This window comes from Hermetia illucens, chromosome 2 (assembly GCF_905115235.1).
Source record: "Hermetia illucens chromosome 2, iHerIll2.2.curated.20191125, whole genome shotgun sequence".
In the NCBI taxonomy this organism is placed as follows: Eukaryota; Metazoa; Arthropoda; class Insecta; order Diptera; family Stratiomyidae; genus Hermetia; species Hermetia illucens.
The window spans coordinates 25,267,915-25,290,711 of NC_051850.1; the positions used below are offsets into that span (position 1 = coordinate 25,267,915).

Here is a 22,797-nt window from a genome sequence, read left to right on the forward strand (position 1 = left end):
TTCTAATTGGAGGACGCGTCTTTGCGTCGAAATAATTTTTTCTTTGTTTAAAATATCGTTATTATAGGCACGGGAAAGCAAAGAATGAAGAAACAAAACAATTTGCAAACCGCGAAAGCGCAGAAAAAAATCTTTCACTGAAAAAGAGATCAACAGACTAGAAATGGCGAATATGCATTAAAATTATTAAATTTTGTCTAAAGGAGGAAAAAGTCCGAGTTGCCACAATCTCGGCAGATGACAGATTTTACCTAGCTAGCACTAAGTGCCAAGCACCTACTTAAAACACAGAAGGGCACTGATGGCGGTGGCCATGCCCATTCTTCTACGCAAGGTTTTGATGAATCGCCTTATATACAGCATTACGCCTGTATTGCGCCGATGCCATTAAAGAGCAGCCAGAAATGAAATGGTCCAATGTCTCTAACGATCTAACGTCACATGATGACCTTTTTATAAATTCGGCTGAAGAACTACTGCATGGCATAAAGCCCTCCGTCTCAGCAAAGAACTCCCCAGCACACAGCCATCTGCTCCACAAACGCAAATCGATAAATGGTTGTCAAAGACAATTTACGCGTTTACCGTTCAACTTCCCTTCATCGACCCGCTCTTGGTCCGACTTCACTCCACTCAAAGGATTGAAAGATCGATCCTCAAGTTGAGATAAGTCAGCCCAGAGTCTGTCTTAAAAACAGCCGGATGCAAGGGACTCACCTGCTCTTTGTTGTAAAAATAAGAGCGCAGCGAGTCGATTTGGGGGTGATGTTGTGCAGCCATTTCAACCACGCTCCTGCCTCCGATGTCACGAGGGAGATTCATCAGCTTCAATGCAGAGTTAGGATGGACATTCGGAATTTGGACGTAGTACCACGTATCCACCGCTGGACCTTCTCCAGATCGGTTTTCGTGCACGGCAATATTTCGAATGCACATTCGTTATTTTTCCCTGTCTCGGTCATTAGCTTATATGTGGAAGTCACCAATGCTATGTCCGACATGCGGCTCGTGATGCCTTTGCGGATGGCTTGGATTCGACACTTGTCTAATCCACATTCTATCCGAATATCACGGCTTAACACGTTTACTATTCGCAATAGACTTCCAAGGTGGTTATCAGTACCAACGTACGTGTCATCTAAGTAAATCAAATGCGTCAGCTGGCACTTAGCGCGTAGACTATATTTGATTACAGACCATGCCCTCTAGTATCATTCAGTAGCTATGAAGTGACATGCAAAACCAGAGGTGACTCAACGAATGCCCCTGCAAGATGCCTCTCCGTATTTGGTATCACTCAAAGGTATTAGCACCCTCAAATAAGCGCATTGATAAGGTCTTATGACACCCTTCCATGACTGTCGCCAAAAATTTTACTAGGATCGACGGGATATAGATGTAGAACATCATAGCCAGGTATGCGGAATATTATCGAAAGTCTTGGCATAATCGATATAGCAACTAAAGAGGTTTCATTGGCATCTAGTTGCTTGTCCTACAACTACCGACTAGATAATGAGTTGCTCTATGGAAGCCCTTGACTCGACTCGGCAGCCCTTCTGCTCCTCGGACAGAATGTTATTGGTCTTGAGGTGCGTATTAACTCTTCCGCTAATAATGGACGTTATGGATCTGTAGAGGGTTGGTAAGCAAGTAATCGGTCTTCTGTCGGCGGGGTCCTGCACCGTGCCTTTTTTGGGACAAGGTGGGTAATTTCCGCTGAGAGGAAGGGTGGAAACTCTTCCGGCCGACTAATAGCCTGATTTATGCTATGTGCCAACGGATGTCTCTCTGGGGATAGTATAGTTCCTGCAAATTCTCTGCACTTTATTCTTTACTCATCTGCTGGTATTAGTTGAGCTGAATTGAGTCAGCCTAGCAATATTCTACCTTAGTGAACCCCGTCGACATTCCAGACGAATTTTCCATGGTGAACCTCTTCAGTCACTCAAACCAATAGTGCGAAAACGAATCTTCTGACAGTGCAATCAGACAGCAGAAACTACACTACAATGTACAAATGATAGCAGTTGCAGGAGGGACTATCAGTACACAGTCGAGATGCAATCTTATCATTGATTTGAGATAGGATTCTCGGAGTTACTGGAGATGCATAGAGCCTGGGAACACCTGGTCTGTAAAGGATCCATTTCCGAGAATTCCATACAGACTCTTTGGAATTCGTCCCGAACCTCAGCGGTGTCAGATAGCGGCAGGGATTGTTTCGCTGTTAATAATAAAGCGTTATTGGTCTGCGACTCGCTGCACAGTTACGTGCGCGCAAATGCGGGAAGCGCTCGACGAATCTCTGGTGCAACAAAGAACGGTAAGATGTTGTAACCGCCTTCGCCTTTATTTCACAATAGGAACCGATAATGAAGAGGTTCATTTCCTCTGTCCACTTAATTCGCAGTCTACGCATACCTGCTGAAGTAGTCGCTGCAGATTGTCGCGAAACAGCTGCAGCAGGAGGAGCAATGCTCTTGGTCATAGTGGCGACTGGACCATCCACGATTAGCGTTTTCAACGCCGCGACTGGAACCATCCACGATTAGCGTTTTCAACGCCGTTCTGTTTATTACGGGAGCCCGGCCCAGTCACTAAGTCAGATGACCCTCGTCGGTTATCCGTAGCGGAACTTAAGATCCTCCCTCTCCTCATTTCTGGTGGTGCATTTGATCCCTAACTGCAGGTGTGGTGATAGCTTCTTCAGTGAGTAAACTGCAAGAGTGCACTTTCCCCATCTATTCCCTGACACGCTGCCATGGCGTACAGCCATTCGTACTGGAGCTATGTACCTATCCCCCCTCCTTTCGCAACCAGGCTTGGGACGGAATACAGCGGAGCTATTTATTTGAATTTTAATTATTCAATTATTCAATTATTGAATACAATAAAATCATGGTACACCTTTGAGATTGCTTCTCTTCAAGAGATTTCGTTCGTTTGCACCTACTTGCAGCGAATGCGAATGCTTCCAGGATGTTTAGAATTTATAAGCATGCATTATTATCGACTGCCAAACATTAGTGCATTAAAAAACAGGAATGGATCTTGGCGGAGAATAATGACCCCATACTTACAGGTAGCTTTGCATAGACTAAAATGCAACGTAACGCTGGATCGAAGTGCATAATCGCCTACTTATTGGAAGGAAGTGTTCCCAGTTTCCAATTAGTATGCTATAATTCTTTTGGATAGTTGCAAAGGCGCAAAATTGTAAATTTCGGGGCTGATATTATTCTTCGCGGACTCGCGTCTATTGACTTTCAACTCGTATTTGCGATTGCAAAAAACATAGTAACTATCTTTCGAGTATAGATATATATTTCTATATTAGCAGGAAGATTTATTTAACCTATACTTTGCTTAGTCGCCAATTCGTCTGGGGCAACAAGAAATGAGCCAGATAAATAGCATTATATTCAATAGCCCTGAATAGAAGTAACATAGAATTACGCAAATTTGGGAAAAAAACCTGTATCTAAATAACTATGATTGATAACTGATAACCGAAAATGAATCATTTGACGCAACCAAAAAGAGAAACTGGTTCCTGGTGGAGAAAATTGAACTATTTTTTCATTACCCAGTTTTTTAGTTTACTGAATTTTACTTGATACTTCTAATTCTGAACTGATAAATATTCGACGAATTTGACAACACATTACTATCGAATCTAAGCTGCATGATGAAATTTTCCTACTTTAAGCATCATTCAAGGCTTGATCTTAATTGAATGGTAATTCGAGCACCGCGTAGGCAAATTCGCTACCGGTTATGCTGTATCAGTATAAGAACTTTTGTATAAATAGTGCGTTAAGGAAGTCGACGTTATCAGTTCCATTTCACTTCGAAGGAAAAGACTTACAAACTCTATCAAAATGGTGAGGACCTCAAAAAACTTCTAAGGAACTATATTACTGAACTAAAACTATCTTTTTCAGAAATTCGTAGTATTGAGCCTTGCTCTTATCGCCGCTGCCTCAGCTACCCCAATTGCTACACTCGCCGCTGGTCCAGCTCTTGGTGGTATTTTGGCTCCCGGAATTGCCAGTCCACTTCTTGGTGCATCAATTGCTGCTCCACTTGGTGCCACCATTGGTGCTCCTCTTCTAGCTCCACGACTTGCTGCTGCTCCAATTGCTCCACTTTCAGCTGGAATTGCTCCAATTGGTCTCAGTTCTGGACTCCTTGGTCAAAATATTATTGCTGCTCCAGGTTTGGCTTCATTGCCTCTTGGACTTAATGGCTTGGGAGCTCCTCTTCTTTTGAAGAAACGTGCTTAAAATATTTATTATTTTAGAAAATAAGGACTAGATATGATGGAAAATAAATCAAACTCTATTTGAAGAATCCTTTTTTTACTGATTTAGATAAAATCCAGGAATTGCCTCAAGGATATACTATCGCTAGCCGTATCAGATGAGCAAATTTATATCTGGTTAGAAAGCCTTATATTGACCTAGTAGTAACTATTGTACGAGCACATTGGAAGGTTATTGTTGGGAATGGTAAAAGGCTCGGACTACTGACCTTCGACGTACTGTTGATCGCCATTTATCGACCGATGACTCCGGTTGAGCCTTGTCGTATAATTCGCTAACTCTTCCTCAGATACTGGGTAGTAATGATTTCGATTCCAATTAGTACTTGGGCAGTTGTATATGGTTTGAATAACCGCGACTGCCTTCTGGGCGGTCATAGGTACTGGAACGATATGTAATAACTCTAACTATCCCTCCTAGATGAACAGCAGTTTTATTTGGAGCATTATCTGATCTACCATGGTACGTCCTTTAATAGTCATGACGTTGTGGATGATTGGAGATAGTTCTTTTTTAATAGCCAATAGTTCTCACCTGAGTTGCTCTGGTGATAATACTCGCAGGTTGAATTTTTCATTATGTAAATCTAGAAGTACGTTAAGTGAGACCGCTTGAACTCCGCGTTGGCTGTTGATAACTAATAGAAAATGCAAATGCAAATGTCCACGCACCGTTCTACTGCGGCCACAGCTGACGGCCTGATAGGAGGCGCGTGGCAAGAAAACTTCACTCTCTCACTAACTACTCGTCAGAGCGACCAGCCGGAAACTAAGAAAATGGAATGTAAATTATTTGCAAACGTATGAATAGGATTGGAATAAGTATATATGTGGAGACATTAATAGATTAACGTAATAAAATTAAAAACTCGGAGTTTAATTTCGTAAACGGTGTCCTTGGAGAAATCCCAAAGTGGTAACCCAACAGTTCACGGTTAATTTTCGCGCGCTACGCTGAATACTTTTTCACCGGAGTCTTCCGCAATTAGAAGTCCGTTATTTTTTTTCCACCTGTCACCGAAAACGTGAAAATAAATATTTAATTGGACTCTCCGCATTCGGCGCCGTCAGATCCAAACCTATGTGTATGCCAGGATTTGACGTTAGTGTTTTTCGCAGTTTCACTGGCAAAGCATTCGGAATTCGTCAAGTCGGAGCATAGTGGACTTAGAGAAGCCCTCGAAATCAGTGTTCGACCTTGCAGCGCTGAATTTGGGGATTAGCTTAAATGGAATTTGAACAGTATGCACAGGGCAGGGCAGGGGAATTTTTTCGCTCCAGTCCCCGCCAAATAATTTTCCGCATAGCTGGAAGGGTTGTTGCGTCGACGGGACGCAAGATCACTGGGGTTTCTTTTTTGTTTGTCTGCTTCAGTTATTTCGCCTCTGCTCCATTGGGAAGTTGGCCGTTATGTCGCGGGGAGAGAAAACTGCGGGAGGCGCGATTTCGCCATTGGCAACTGTCGTCGTCAGGGTGCCCTTTTTTGACAGTGTAATTCGGCAATGAGGTTCCACGAATTAGAGGCGCAATTCGGGCTAGCCAGCGTCACAACCAGCACCATGCGTTTTAACCACTTCCTCATCGGTCTCGACGAGGAGACCATCGGATTAATCTTCGCCGTGCTGGAGGACTGCGCCTACGCTCGGCTGAAGGAGCAGCTCATACGACGGCTTCCGGTAGTCGCACGCCGGGACCCTCATCGGCCCCAACGATTCGCTAGTACATAGTAAATACGGAGCTCAAGCAACTAAATGTACCGCTGGGTGCCTCCGCGACGGTTAGCCGAAGTGCAGTACCACGTCGCCTTACAATCTTCGGACTTTTCGAGTTCACCAAGATTAATTTTGGCTTGTGCAACGCTGTGCAGACATTTCAGAGACTCATCCACTCTGTCCTACGAAAATTTGGTCGCTCTAAGCATTTGGACTATCTCGAGTGCATTTTCAACATTTCTTTGACCAGACTTGTTCTAAACGTTGAAAAATGCAAATTTCTTTAGAAGCAGGGAAAATTTCTCGGCCATATGATTACCCCTGGCAAAATCTAACCAGACCCAGACAAGGTTGACGTGACAAAGAACTTTCCCGTGCCTACCACGGTGAAGGATCTGCGAAGGTTCTTGGGCATGTTAAAATTCTATTATCGTTTCTTGTCTAAGGCCGCTCATCTTCAAGCCAATCTCAACGCTTACTTGTTCGAGCCCAACAGCAAAAACTCCCGAGAGGTTTGGTGGACTACTGAAGCCGTCCATGCGTTTGTGCTGGTCAAAGAACAACTTATTGATGCAACACTGCTGTCATTTCATCGACTAGATCCACCCTTAGCGGTGTTCGTCGATGCCTCAGACAAAGCGGTATGGGCCGCTCTTCATCAGAAGGTGAATCAAACATGGGAACCGTTTTTCTTTTCGAAGCAACTCAACCCAGCTCAACGTAATTACAGCGCTTACGATCATGAGCTACTTAACGCTTACCTATCCATCAAGTACTTTCATTTCTCCCTTTAAGGCAAGCTGTTCAAAGTGTTCATGGACCACAAGTCCTTACTTTCGCAAGGCCTGACAAAAGCCAACTTCGGCAAATGGGCTTCATAAGCCAGTTTGCTTCTGATATTCAACACGTGTCTGCAAAAGACAACGTCGATTTAAACACTTTGTCTCGAATCTCGGAGGTCACAGTCCCCGCCGCGGTCGATTATACGGCAATCGTTGAGGCGCAGAAAGACGACGCAGAGCTTCAGAACTTGTGAGACTCGCACGGACACAAGTATTGCCTCACAATCATCGACAGGTTTACGCGATGGCCTGAAGTAATACCTCTGGCTAACATTATGGCGCTATCAGGCCAAGGCCCTCCGTCGAAAGTGGATCCAGCGCTTTGGTGTACTAGCCGTAATCATCACCGACCAGAGAATGAGAGGTCGTCTTAATGGCTCGCGACGATCCATCGTATTCGCGATTCTTGCCTTCGCACAACCCACCGAGAGGAGTTCACGGCCAGCCCCACGGAAATGGTGTACGGGCACAATCTGGACTCAGTATAGACTGGTAGAATTGTGGTTAAAGAATCAAACCATATCTTAAGAAGACCATGGGTCCGCCAGGACTTAACTATCCGTCACATCCGATTTTCTTGGAAATAGCTGAACCCATTGTCAATAAATTTGGTGAAAAGATGCTTTCAGTAAATTAATGAATGAATTTTTTCGGAGAAATCCGTCACGCGGGGTATTTAATGAAAAGGATCGATTAGCACTTTTCGAAACTTATTCCTAATTTTGAGTGAAACGCAGGAGACTGAGGGCTCAAAATCTGAGTCCCATAGAAAGAAACAGATTTCGCTCTTACAACTATCTAAGGGAAATGTCTAAAAAGCACAGTAATGTATGTACATAAGTATATCTTGAGTTTTGGCAATATAGGGAATTTTCTTTATTCCTAGCTATGTAAGAATGGAAAAACGTGAATTAAGGTTTCCTCAAATAAGATAAACACAAACCTTTTATACACAAAGCGCCCAGCGTCCGGTATTCCGACTTCTTTATTATTTCCATTCAGAATTTAAACTTTGTACTTTGTTCCATTTATTTGCTAACTTGCTAATTTGCAGTTAGAAAATGATAGTTGTTATGAGCTTGTTCTATTATCTAGAATGTGACCCGTATCATGAATAGACGGAATTTAAACGCTCCCATCTTCCTCAATTTTCACTGGCGGTCAATATCATAAACTGAAACATATTTAATAGTATATTGGTTGCAATACGAATGTTCTGTAAATCGTTTTGTGGAGTATTCGTTTTTACGAGACGAACGATGGGGGTAGCGAGTACATTTTTCACAACACCTCCAACACTGATCAGACCATGCCTCCCATTCTTGTTTATTTTTTTTATTTCTTTTAATAAAGAAAATTGTAGGAAAATATGGGAACCTCTTCTATTTTTTTTCACTTTCTTATCTAAGAACCCGAGTCTCATGGCTCACTGAATCGAGAATTTACAGTCGGGGTTGCGCGAAAGTTCTCTACACATTTCTTGTTGAAAGGCAAGAATTATATTAGACACTGGAGATGGATAGACGATGCGTGTCATATCACAACAATGACGCCTCCTTAAAGTGTAACATCACATTACAATCAACAATCACAATCCAAGTATTATAACATCACCTAACATTACTGCATTACATAACAGTACCCCATTACCTAACATCACCGCATTACTTAGAATTACCGCCTTAACTAATATCATCAACGCATTACTAAAGTGATGGTGATATTACTTTTGTGATATGTAATGTAATGTGATGCTTTGTTCTTTGTATATGAAAATAGTACATGTACGCATATTAGCCATATGGAATCTTTCATTTTTCTTTCTTGTTTTGCATGAAACATTCATTCTTCATTGATGCTTATTTGGCACTGACTTTATGCTATGAATGTAATATATGCCGGACAGATTTGTACTACCTTTTGATATTACTTTTTTTAAGTGATATGATATCATATTGATGATGACTACCTACTAAGGTAATGTTTCATGCACCTCTATTAGACATAGCTAACTCTAATAAGAACATTTCTGCATACATATTGTACCTTCCCAGCTGCGCACAGACATATGTAGTCAGTTGATTAAGCCGCATAGCACCCACTTTATTTTAGGACGGCTTCTTATCTTTACCTGTGTTAGCAGTATATTCTGATCTCTTAGAATTGTGTAATGTAAACTTAGATGTTAATGAAACATTCAATGAGAAGTTGTTTATTTCTGAAATTTTGAAAACTTGGTTGAAAATCGTCTGATGACCGAAAACTTTATTTCTCCACACATACACAATGTCATCCGTCCTATCGCCCTCTATGGTTCTAAGTGCTGGCCAACTATAAAAGACAATGAATGGTGACTTGCGCTAATGGAGACGAAGATGTTGCGTTGGACTAGTGGCGTGACACGTTTTGATCACATCCGAAATGAGGATATCCGCGATCGTTATGGGAGTGTATCACACAAAATGGTCCAAGTTTCCAATCGGCACGGTAGTGTATTCAGCTTAGAATACTATTGAATAGGTCGTCATTGGAGGCTATCCCTGTTCACGATAGTGAGAAACGTAACGACGCCTTTTCGCTTACTGTTGCAGATTTTGCAATATAACGACCTATGGGGGCCTGTTTCCTTAAACTCATACTCTAGTTACCACCAGTTCGTCTGGGTGGATAAGAGGTGAAATTCTACCAGGTTGTTCGGAATAACAATTGCGCTATGCAAATTTGGAAACAATAAAATTATGCAAAACTAATAAAAACCAAGCCAGCAAATCATTATAAATGCCATCATTAGCTGATAAGTTTATAAAACCAAATCCAAATATTCAATCATTTAACGGATTGGAAAAGTGAAACTGGTTCACAGGGGAGTAACAGCAAATTTCTTTATTGGTAGCCAATTTAAATAAACTCAATTTGAAAACTAAAGGAGAAGATACAATTTTTTCTACTTAGTTTTATAGTTTATAAACTTTTCTCTGGATATATAGTATAATCCTTACTGTCCATTTTATTTGCATGATGAAATCTCCCTACTTCAAGCATCATTATACCAATTTCTCAGCAACCAAGGTTTAGTTTTAATTGATTGTAATTCGAGCACCGCGTACGCAAATTCGCAACCGGTTACGACAAATCAGTATAAGAACTTTTGTATAAATAGTGCGAGATTTAAATAGATGGTATCAGTTCTATTTCACTTCGAAAGAAAAGACTTACAAACTCCATCAAAATGGTAAGGACTTCCATGGAGATCTAAGGAAAAACATTACTAAACTAAAATATTTTTTTTCAGAAATTCGTAATTTTGAGCCTTGCTCTCATCGCTGCTGCCTCAGCTACCCCAATTGCTACACTCGCCGCTGGTCCAGCTCTTGGTGGAATTTTGGCACCCGGAATTGCCAGTCCACTTCTTGGTGCGTCAATTGCTGCGCCACTTGGTGCCACCATTGGTGCTCCTCTTCTAGCTCCACGACTTGCTGCTGCTCCAATTGCTCCACTTTCAGCTGGAATTGCTCCAATTGGTCTCAGTTCTGGACTCCTTGGTCAAAATATTATTGCTGCTCCAGGTTTGGCTTCATTGCCTCTTGGGCTTGATGGCTTGGGAGCTCCTCTTCTTTTGAAGAAACGTGCTTAAAGTATTATTATTTTAGACAATTAGGACTAGATATGATGGCAAATAAATCAAATTCTCTGTGAAGAAGTGTATTTTGGTATTTTTTACTGATTCTGTAGCTAACAATACATTTATTGATTGAATTTTCGATAGCCCGAATCAAGCATTTTCCCCAAGGATATACTATCACTAGCTGTACCAAACCAGCAGCCTTACATCCGATTAGAAAGCCCCTGTGTTAACCTAGTAGTATCTATTGCATGAGCACATTCAACCGTCGTTATTACTCGTCGATGATAATGGTAAAAGGCTTGATTAAGGCATTGGAATCCTCGAGCTACTGGCCTTCGACGTATTAATGTTTTGACATGTGGCGGAAATTCGTTAACTCTTCGTCAGATGGGTCACAATTGCAACTGATAATAAGGTGCCGGCGGGCACTGGAAGAATTTGTAATATGTTCGAAGCATTTCTCCAGGATCAACGACAGTTTTATTCAGATAATTATCTGGTCTACCACGATACGTTCTATAATGGTCATGCAGGAAAATAAAGATTGGGTGGATTATTTGCAGAATAAGGCGAAGGGTAGTTCCAAGTGCTGGGTCTACGAACATATATCAGGCACTTGCAAGGAGCAGCACTGAAGCAATTTGTGTTACAAGTGTGGCGAATGCGGGCACAAAGCGAAGACTTGTGATTTTGTTCTTCAAGCAAGAGCTACAAAGTCAAGCACTATGGTTCACATCCCTCAAGCAGACATGCATAAGAGTACAACTGTTCACAACCTGATGGGGAAGCTGGTGTAAGAAAGAAAAGTTGACTTGTTGCTTCTCAGCAAACAGAACCGAGATAGGAGCTCACCATCGTGAATGCTGATATATCTGGCACTACTTCCATCTGGGTGAGAGACACGGTTAGTTTGCAAGTCCTTTGTGTCAGTGGTTTAACAATGGAAGGCATTGGAAAATTTCACTTGCTAATGTTCGGCAGTCCAATCAGGAGGAGCATCGGGAAGATCGACGCAGCAAAATTTTTCGAAGCTCTCCTAAGAGGGGTAAATCAGCGACAAGACCTTGGCACAGATAGAAGAACTGCAACTGAATCGTTAGTTCTATCAAAAATCGGCCTTATTACCGCAGTTTGTAATGCATCGGCTACCAAAAGAAAACTGCCTCCCGGGCCAGGTATACGCTGGTTATTAGACAAGGGGTAACCTCCTCCAAACTACATTTTTTTTCAATATAAGTATATATTTCGGGAGCAACTTACCTCCTTCATCAGTCCAAACTACCTAGCTAAGCAGCTTTGTACTGATGAAGGAGGTAAGTTGCTCCCGAAATATATATTTACATTGGAGTACTTAGTTACGTTTACTCTTCACTGTAAAGGACCAAGGGGGGGTGGTCCTGTCCACGAAGGACAAAAAAGCGTCAGGACCGGACGGTATTCCCAATGAACTGTTGAAACTCGTATCTAAATACAAGCCGGACTTGCTACTCAGCACATTCAATGCATGTTTGGCAGCGGGTGTTTTTCCCTCCCACTTGAAGGTTGCGAGGCTTTTCTGTTCTATTCTGATAAACAAGGGCAAAGGCGACCCGCATCGTCCATTCAGTATGTTGGACATAGCGGGAAAGCTGTTTGAGAAGCTCATCAAGCTGGGACTGAGATAATATGTGTTGCGGGAGACTATTTACCAAAACAATATGGTTTTAGAGCGGGACGATCCAAAATTGTTGCCATTGAGGAAGTGGTCCAAGCGTTAAACCTGGTTAAGGCACACAGTCGGCGATCTGTGCTGCTTGTGCCCCTCGACGGGGGGACAAAAGTAACATCTACACTTGCACCTTTGGAACGCCTCATACGTAACTACTCCACCCAGGATATTCCACCAAATGCAGAGCATGAGCTTCGAGGAATGGATGTTTTACGAGAATTCCTGGTCCATGTACTTTCAACTCGGTTGTAACGGTTGACCCTTAGTAGGAATTTTATAGGGGTTGTGGTAACGTTCAAGCGGACGAGTGATCTTCGGGCCTCAAATGTGATGTTGCCTTTGAACTCACGTGCCGTACTCTGTAGTTTGGGAGAGATCTGGTGGGTCTTGCATCCACCAGTATGAATGCTGAACCGTCTTGACTGTCGTTACAAAATCAAACTGTGTCTTAAAAAGACCATGGGACTAAGTTTACACGATAAGAACTCATCTTGAACCGACAAGTTCAGTCCGTCACTTCCGATTTTTTCGCAAACTGCTGAACTCATTGTTAATTTGGAGAAAAGGTGTGGTCAGTGAATCCCTTTTTATATAGCATGTGGCACCATTTTGTGTAAAGTTTAAGGAGTGCTCTCCGAACATGCGAAAGGGGGTGTAAATGTTTTTTGTAGAATACGGTCGCGTGGGGTATCAAACGAAAGGGATCGATCAGAACCTTTCGAAACTTATTCCTGATAGTGAGTGAAATGAAGAGGAGTGAGGGCTCAAAATGTGAGCCCCACAAAAACAAACAGATCTCGTTCTAGGAACCTATTCAGGGAAAGTATTTGAGAAACATTGTATATTTTGGAGTTTTGCAATTTAGAATGGAATTTTCTGCATTTCTAACTAAGTGCGAAGAAAAGTTCCCCACATAAAATGGAGTATTCCGATTTCTATTTTGTTCCATTTATTTGCTTACTTGCTCAATTGCAATTAGAAAATGATAGTCGTTGTAAGATAGTTCTATTATTTAGAATCTCATGTCACTCGTATCATGAATAGACAGATTTTATACGCTCCCATCTTCTTCAGTTTTCACTGGTGTTAAATATCACAAACTGAAACATATTTAATGGTGTATTGATTCAAGCGAATGTTCCGCTAAACCGTTTGTGGAGTACTCGTTTTTACGAGACGAACGATGGAGATAGAGAGGAAATTTTTACAACACCTCTAACAATGACCAGAACATGCTTCCTATTCCCATTTCAGAAAGGACATCCGTACGGTGGTACACTATCTTCGTAAAATATCTTTGACTTGCAAAAGTCAGTCTTGTTATAAACCACTGGTCATTTTTAGAGTGAGTTTGGTTGCCAGTCTTTTACATGAAAAGACGAAAAAGGCATATTGGGATAATCAAAGCACAAAAAGTAATAAAAACTTGTGGAAATTTGGAGTCGGGGTTGTACGAAAGGTCTCTACACGTTCCTTGAGGAAAGTCAAGAATTTTATTAGACACCAGAGATGAGTAGGCGATGCATGTAATATCACAAAAGTGATGCCTCCTTAAAGTGTAACATTACATTACCATCAACGACCACAATGCAAACATTTCAATATCACCTAACATTACTGCATTACATAACATTACCCCATTACCTAACTTCATCGCATTACTTAACATCACTGCTTTACCTAACATCATCAAGGCATTACCAAAGTGATGGTGATATTACTTCTGTGATCGGTAATGTTTTGTAATAAGATATCATGATGCTTTGTTCTTTGTATGTGAAAATAGTATATGTACTATCTAATATCTTATATGCGATCTTCTGTTTTTTTTCTTGTTTTGCATAAAACACATATTCTTCATTGTTGATTATTTGGCACCGACTTTACGCTATGAATGTAATATTATAAATGCAGGACAGGTTACTCTAGTGGTAATATCGGTTGCCATATTAATGTTGTTGTAACATCATATGTGATATTACTTTGCACAACTTTTTAATATCACTTTTTTTAAGTGATATGATATCATATTGATGATAACTACCTTATAAAGTAACGTTTCGTGAACCTCTATTAGACACAGCTAGCTCATTCTAATAAAAGCATCCCCGCATTCTAATAAAAGCATCCTCGCATGTTGCGCCCTCTCAACTGCGTACAGACATATGTAGCCAATTGAGCAAACTACGTGGCACCATCTCTATTTTAGGACGGTTTCTTATATTTACTAGATTTAGCAGCATATTCTAATCTTCTTAGAATCGTGTAATGTAAACTTAGATTTTAATGAAACATTTAATGTGAAGTTCTTTATTTCCGAAATTTTGAAAACGTGGTTGAAAATCGTCTGATGACCGAACAGTTTTTCTCCACACATACACGCAGGTAGTTCAGTTTTCAAAGTTGGAGTTGAAAACACAATGAGGAAGTGTGAAAAAACACAATGTGGATATGTAAAAAAAAGAAAATTTGAACTAAATTTTTTTCCTTAAACTCTCACTCTGGTTGTCTTGATGAATAAGAGAGGAAAATAGAAGACGTTGTTCTGATTAACAATTGAGAAAACTTGAGAGACTATGCAAATTTCGAAACTGAAAACAATAAAATTATGCAAAACTAATAAAAGCCAAGCCAGCAAATCATTATAAATGACATCATTGACTGATAAGTTAATAAAACCAAATCCAAATATTCAATCATTTAACGGATTAGAAAAGCGAAACTGGATAACAGGGGAGTAACGGCGAATTTCTTTATTGATAGCTAATTTAAATCAACTCAATTTGAAAACTAAAGGAGAAGATACGATTTTTTCACTACTTAGTTTTATAGTTTATAAACTTTTCCCTGGATATATAATCCTTACTATCGATTCTATCTGCATGATGAAATCTCCCTACTTTAAGCATCACTATACCACTTTCTCAACAACCAAGCTTTAGTTTTAATTGATTGTAATTCGAGCACCGCGTACGCAAATTCGCAACCGGTTACGCTAAATCAGTATAAGAACTTTTGTATAAATAGTGCGAGATTTAAATAGATGGTATCAGTTCTATTTCACTTCGAAAGAAAAGACTTACAAACTCCATCAAAATGGTAAGGACTTCCAAGGAGATATTAGGAGCTACATTACTAAACTAAACAATTTTTTTTTTTCAGAAATTCGTAATTTTGAGCCTTGCTCTTATCGCCGCTGCCTCAGCTACCCCAATTGCTACACTCGCCGCTGGTCCAGCTCTTGGTGGAATTTTGGCTCCCGGAATTGCCAGTCCACTTCTTGGTGCATCAATTGCTGCTCCACTTGGTGCCACCATTGGTGCTCCTCTTCTAGCTCCACGACTTGCTGCTGCTCCAATTGCTCCACTTTCAGCTGGAATTGCTCCAATCGGACTTAGCTCTGGTCTCCTCGGTCAAAATATTATTGCTGCTCCAGGTTTGGCTTCATTGCCTCTTGGACTTAATGGCTTGGGAGCTCCTCTTCTTTTGAAGAAACGTGCTTAAAATGTTTATTATTTTAGGAAATAAGGACTAGGTATCATGGTAAAATAAATCAAATCCCAATTGAAACAATATTTTTGTAGTGCTAATTAGAACTTAAATAGGGTGGTAATCTAAATTCAGCATTTACCTCTTGGGTACACTGTTATCATCTTATGGATAGAAACGAAGTGTTCTCATAGTATCCTTTAACTCTAGGGTTGAACATAGTCAAGTATAGTAAAAATGCAATACATTTATTTTAAACTCGGGAAGAGAGAAAAACTTGTTAGGGCACATGATCCTATTGTTTAATTGAAAAGAACTCCAAGTGTTAACTTTACTTTGGGTTGGGTGAAAGACGGTAGTAAATATTGCAAATGCCTGATGATACTCATTACTGAAAATAGCTCTGCATAAAGGCGGTGGGCACTTCCTTCACAACCCTTACAGAAGCCAGCGGGGAGAAACGGACGGGAAAGTCTTCAGCGACTTTGCCTCTCAGTAAAACCATAGTTTAAGGCAGCTTCGGGCCCATACTACGATCTCAGGCACTGCGATTTCCATCGCAGTAGGGTCACCAAAATGTGGATATAGGAGAAAATGGGTTCAATAATGCGGAAAGCAATAGCACAATCATAACCCGAATAGAATATTTGGGCAATACCAAAACTTAGAGCACTCAAAAGGTGCGTAAAGTGTCGTACGCACCTCCTCCTATAGCTTTTCCATCCAATTCAACTATATAGAACCGTCTGTAGAATTTGGAAGTCCAATATTGGTGGATGTATACTCCTCCTCACGTTTACACCCAGGTGACAAAATGGCGGCAATGTTTGTCCACTAGGATATATTGCATATCAGTCGACAATGAATGAGGAAAGAAGAAATTTTTACCCATTAGAAGTTTGTGCCTAGACTTTTTCAGGCCTGTCGTGAGGATAGTAATGTTACTAAATGAAATCTTAATTTAGTGAGACCACTTTGGTTTCGCGATTACGATTGATTGTTAAGAGCATATCTACCTACGAACGAAAGATATGGATTGCCTGGTCGGTGAAGAAGTTAAGAGCCCATCTTCTTCTAACGAGAAAACCATAAACATGAAAAAGACAAAAAGCCGAAGAATATGCTTGCCTGACTGAATCTTGGATTGCCTTTTTCACAAGCTTCTTAGATATTAACTTTTTGTCAGGCGTAGAAAAACTATCAAATGCCCACCTACGATTTCCATAAATTCAGAAAATTTTACTTGGATTTTAACCAGCCATCGTCGGTGGTTGCAACATTTGAAACATCAAATATGGTCGCTAGATTTCATCCCTCAACAGCCCAGTTGTAGTAGTTCGGAAGAGTTAGAAAACGACAAACAAATGACGATTATAGATTTAAACTTCTTATCTAGATGTACGTAAAAAAGAGGGTTGATATCGGTCTTAATAGGGATTCCTACTCGTAATCACATAACTCTCTATAAATTATCCTTTAAATTGTACTCGAAAAGTCACCGTCACTGACATTCCTAAGTCTCTTTCTACGCTTTAATTGTGTACAGATTAGATACTTGACGGATGTTGATTAGAAGGTGCAAATATTATAAGATTTTTCAGGAACGAAAATGTGTACTGACCTGTTATTTTATCCTCAACTGTTTCCAGTGCTGCATCAAAATTGGTTACTCAGGGATGAAGGACACATTGTTCCTTTAGGCATTGGTGTTAGATATATTGCCACGCTAGCGCACAGTTAGACGTATTAGGCTGTTGCACATGAAATTACCGTTTTGGCAATCAAGTGAAGTTAGTTGCGATTTTCCTGTATTAAACCACCACCAGTTGGCGCTGTTGGTGTCGGATAATGAAGTATAAATACTCCTACATTTAATCAAGGAGTCATTTTAGTTTTGACCATCGTTGTGGAAACAGTGAACAAAAAGGAAAAAAAAAGGATAAAAAAGAGCCAAGAACGTATATTTTTTCTGTATGAGCTCAAACTCGGTCATAAAGCAGTGGAGGTGACCAGGAACATTAACAGCGCATTTGGAGCTGATACGGTAAGCGAACGAACCACATGGCACATTGCAGTTCTTTACTCTCCTGCAACAGAAGCGATTTTTACAAAGAATAGTGACATGTGCTGAAAAGTGGATATTATACGACAATCGTCGCCGATCAGCACAATGGCTAGATGCTGATGAGCCATCGAAGCATATGCCGAAACCGAGCCTCCATTCGAAGAAGGTAATGGTGACTGTTTGGTGGTCTACAGCTGGAGTTATCCACTATTCTTTTTTGGCACCTGGAGAAACGATAAATGCACAAAAATACTTTGCCCAACTCGAGAGAATGCACCACAAATTGAGTATTCACCGGCCGAGATTAGTCAACAGAGAGGGTGTGATACTCCTTCACGACAATGCACGACCTAATGTTTCCAGAGCAACGGTTCAAAAGTTGAACGAATTGCAGAATGAGACTCTGCCTCATCCACCATACTCACCGGACCTTTCGCCAATCGACTATCACTTTTTTAAACATTTGGATCATTTTTTGGCCGAAAAACAATTTAGGAATGAAGAGGCTGTCAAAATTGCCTTCAACGAATTTATCAACCTCCGACAATTGGACTTCTATGAAACTGGCATACATGCTCTTGAATCTCACTGGGGAAGTGCTTTGAATCGACTGGCACCTATTTTGATTGAATAAATAAATTTTTGTAAGCTTTACAGTCGTTTGAAATTTGCCATTTCATTTGCAACAACATAATATTTTGTCTAAGTGGACTGAACTAGACCGTTTAGAAATTTTTATTTGTGTGGGATGCTTAAACAGTCGAAGGTGTCAGGTGTGTTATCCTTCGTGGATACAGAAACGCAGCCTGGGCCTTTTCGCTGTTTTTTTTTTTTGTTTCCATCTAAATGAGATAGTAGTAGTGGGGAGGCAAAAACACTATGGTGAACAGAAAAACTTGCGAGTCGAATGAACTCAATTATGATCAAGTCGGTCATGAATTCGAGAAAGAATTTTTGACAGCAAAAATGAGAACAGCAGCAGCAGCAATCACCAGCGACTTTAACATCAGCGCCGGAAATTTTTGAAATTTTCACCGTTTAATGCTTTGACTATTACGGAAATCATTGAGGACCGGGAGATGTTTCACTTCAGCTGGTATAGACATAAATTGGAGTCTAAATTCGGAAAGAAGATCAAATGCTGAATGGTGGAAACTTTTTAAAGCATGTCTCTGCGATGTGGACGATTTAAAACGATTGAAGGTGTTTATCAATTAATATTAAAAAAAAAATATTTTCTAGAGTGAATTCTTTGCAAGTTCCTCAAAAAGTGCATGGTAGCACGGATACCATCATTTTGGTGTAGGAACCCGTAACCATAGTTTTTCCTGCACAAAAGCGCCATTCGCTTTACCCTGAGTTACAGTGGACGCCACAGAGTTCAATCATGTGTTTGCCGCGGTAGGAGACAATTGAGCTTGTCTCTAGTCTACTTTAGACTGCTATTACAAAAAGCTAAAGGAATAGCTCATAAAGCACTTGTAAGTAAGTGAGACAGCCAAACATAATCACTTACTGACAGTGCTTAAGCTCGGTGAGCGTGCGCCGAGCAGTTAGGTGATGACAAATTCGACACCAAACTGCTACAATCTTCACACATAGGCTAGCCTGATATGTGCGGATCCAGGGTCTCTGGGCACTATGGCCACCATCGAACATAAAATCCATTAAGTCGACACGCGGCCCGTGGTTGATGAATGTTTCATGACACGTAAATCCAGGAAATTCAATTTCAGAAGACGGTGACAGCGCTAAAAGCCATCGTTTCTAAATTGATAGAGACGATAAGAGACGAGAATTGATAGAAATTAAATCACGGTCTAAGTTCGACTACCAAAAGAACGATCGGTTAGTAAACCTTAGGCTTAAACCGCGTCGTGCTATTACCACTAAAGGTTCGCCTAAAAGGCCACAAAATGTACCAACGGCTGCACTTTATTTTGAAAAGAAAAATTGTCGGGAGCTTGTCCGACAGCTACACGAAATGCAGTACCACTTCGCACCATAAACTATAAACTCTTGAGGCGGTTACTACCTTTCAGGTGCAAGCGCTGAAGTATCGGTTTTTCGACCGTCCAGAAATCATAATTAATCGAAATTATTAAAACTCGCAGTCTTAATCAACCCGCAGGTATGGCTACAGGCAAATGGACGTGCCTACAATACTTCGCCCAGCGTTACTTTTTTGGCGCTTCATTATCCCGGACATCAGCTTTCTCATTTTAGGCGGAGATTGCCTCTACCACTATGGATTGCTGGCGGATCTACCCAACAGATTACTCATTGACCTTACAACTACAGGAGAGATATCTTTATACGCCTCACACTCTTTCAACTGTTTTTTTTTGAGATATCGCAATATTATTACCATACTCTCTCTAATCTTTCGTAGCCCGTTGAGCACGATGTTCAACATCGCACGAACACGAACGCTCCCCTATCTTTTCTAAGGTGCGTCCATTATCACCGCCGAAGTCTCCAGTTGGGCGAAAAGTGGCGAAGAACTTCTCAAGAAAAATGTTTGCTTCAGGCAGCTGTTGGTCTTCGCCAGTTAATAGGGTCCCTAAACCAAATTGCGATTGGAGATTGTGTGTCGATTACAGACGTCTGATGTTTGGACAATTCCTGACCAATTCGCAATTTCGCCCACGATTTTGTGCATTATATCGCAATCCGACGTATTATTTCAACCTTAGACTTAGTCAAGGCATATCATCAAATTCTTGTAGCTTGCGAAGACATTCCAAATATGACAATATGCACATGCACCGTGCAATGCGACACAAACTTTTCCGAGATTCATCCACTTTGCGCTGCGAAACATCCACTTTTGTTTCGTATATTTGCATGATGTTGTTCCTCCGATTTCCAGTGCTTAGAGCACCTCGAGTCCATTTTTCAATATCTCCTTGAGGCCGTTCTAGTACTCAATGTTGAGAGAAAGAAATTCTTACAATTCAAGTTATCCAACCGGACCTAGTCAGTGCAGTGCGAGATCAAAGACTCTCGTTTGATTACGTGGTCCCCAGAGGCTGTCCGGACGCTTGAGACCGCTAAGCAAGAAAAATTGAAAGCCATACTTCTGGCATTCCCTTAACAATATGCACCCTTAGCTGGATTCATCGATGCCTCAAACATGGTTGTAGGTGCTTCTCTTCACCAAAAGGTGAACGAAATCTACCTGCCGTTGAGCTCCTTTTCTAAACAGCTGAACCCCGTTCAACGGAATTATAGCACTTACGATCGTGAGTTATTAGTCGCATACCTCATAATTAAATACTTCCAGTGTTTCACAGTGTTCACGGACCATGAACCAATCACTTTCGCTTTTAAACAAAAATCCGATAAAACTCCAACCTCGATACTTGAGCTTTATCAGCCAGTTCACTTCCGACATTCAACACACGTATGACATAACGTAACTGCTAACACTTTGTCGCCTGTTGCAGAGGTCAAGATCCCCGCTACCGTCGATGTTTCAACAATCGCGGAGGCGCAGAAGGACAGCGCAATTGTTCAAAGTCTTAGAACCATCTCAAAATGAACATTTAATGTAGTTGGCTCATCGTCCAGCATATACCGGTGGACCTTAGACAAGGGAACGAGTATATATTGCCGCATACAGGACTGGAAAACATGTGAGGTTTGCTAAGGGTTTCTACACAATCCATCTCGATTTAATTGGCCCTTTCTTTGCAAGACTTGCACGGCCCTCTGTCGAAACTGAATTCCAGTCGTTATTGTACTGGCACTTTTAATCACCGACAGGGAATGCGGTTTGGGTCTTCCCTTTTCTCGGAGTTGGGTTAACTCCTTAGCTTCAAACGAAACCGGTTCACCGCGTACCACTCGTTGTGCAATGGGATACTTGACAGGTAGCACAGGACGCTGAAGGCTGCTATAGTAGCTCAAAGCTACCTTGTTTCGTCGTACGTCTATTTGACTTCCAGACAACCAATCACAAGCAATTTGCTGCAAGTCCCTCGGATAGCTCCCCAGCGACCTTATACTCGACATTGGGTGGGAAATTACCACCACCGATTTTCTGCATCTGCTCAAGAACGCAACAATAAACCCTGCGCGAACACTCCTGCAGAAACACCGTGAGATGCACGATGCATTGCATTTCTAGATCTACACAAAACTTTTGATCGTATACAAAACGAACTCATCTCGTATGCTCAATGACAATACCTAGCACCAGAAGAAATCGTGGTGAGTTAAATTGTTCTAAACTGCCTTGTATCTCTGTCGGAGATCATGAAGAAAACACCCTCCCATCTTCCCTCTTTCTTCTTCTTAAGGACACAGTTGCACGAGACATCCTACGTGCAGCGTCCGATACACTGCTTTATTCAGGCAATGTTAATCTCGAGCTATTTGTCTAAAGTCTGCTTTATCCAACACAGTCTCAAATTGAATCTGAATAAAACAGAATTTGGTCGACCGATCCCCAAGAAACAGGCACTACTATTGTCAGTAGCAGTGATCTTCCTAGATCTGAGCGATTTAAATATCTTGGGTGAATGCTATCAGTCCCTGGATGAAGTGACGTTCCACAACTGGTGTTCTTCGTGATCGACGTACCAATGAACGTCTCAAAACTAAAACTGACTAAGGTGTCGTCCATGGTTCTGAGTGTAGGCCGACTATAAAAAACAATGAACGGCGTCTTGCGGTAATGAAGACGAAGATGTTGCGTTGGGCTAATGACATAACACATATTGGTCAGATCCGAAATGAGGATATCCGCGGTCAACATAGAGCTCGATCGATATTGTAAATCAATCGATGTCCCGCTTAATGCAAAGTGAGCTTTCCGTATCCTACAAAGAGATTCTGGTTCTAAACGGGGCCGGTAAGAAGTCGTTAAAATTATTTTATAATTTCTTTTAAATAAGGTTCAGATATTAAATAAATTAATTACAATTACTGTGATACTGGGTGGAAGATTTTAATTGTAGCTTAATGAGAGATAGTTTTGATGGGTATGAGTCCCATAACCTCGGCGTTCGACAGCTCGAGGGCC

At 41.1% G+C, this 22,797-nt stretch overlaps 3 protein-coding genes across 3 annotated transcripts; all 3 read left to right on the top strand.

The window, feature by feature from the left end:
• The first annotated feature begins 3,788 nt into the window (after nt 1-3,788).
• Nucleotides 3,789-4,356, top strand: LOC119649069. The gene is made up of 2 exons (XM_038051057.1): nt 3,789-3,887; nt 3,948-4,356. Exons 1-2 carry the CDS (start codon nt 3,885-3,887, stop codon nt 4,287-4,289), a joined length of 345 nt encoding a protein of 114 aa, XP_037906985.1. The 5' UTR covers nt 3,789-3,884; the 3' UTR covers nt 4,290-4,356.
• A 5,597-nt stretch (nt 4,357-9,953) lies between these two features.
• On the top strand, nt 9,954-10,586 carry LOC119649032. The gene is made up of 2 exons (XM_038050989.1): nt 9,954-10,113; nt 10,174-10,586. The coding sequence occupies exons 1-2, from the start codon at nt 10,111-10,113 to the stop codon at nt 10,513-10,515; spliced, it is 345 nt and encodes a 114-aa protein (XP_037906917.1). The 5' UTR covers nt 9,954-10,110; the 3' UTR covers nt 10,516-10,586.
• Nucleotides 10,587-15,189: 4,603 nt separating this feature from the next.
• Nucleotides 15,190-15,789, top strand: LOC119648908. Its single transcript, XM_038050815.1, has 2 exons — nt 15,190-15,313; nt 15,377-15,789. Exons 1-2 carry the CDS (start codon nt 15,311-15,313, stop codon nt 15,716-15,718), a joined length of 345 nt encoding a protein of 114 aa, XP_037906743.1. The 5' UTR covers nt 15,190-15,310; the 3' UTR covers nt 15,719-15,789.
• Nucleotides 15,790-22,797: the final 7,008 nt, after the last annotated feature.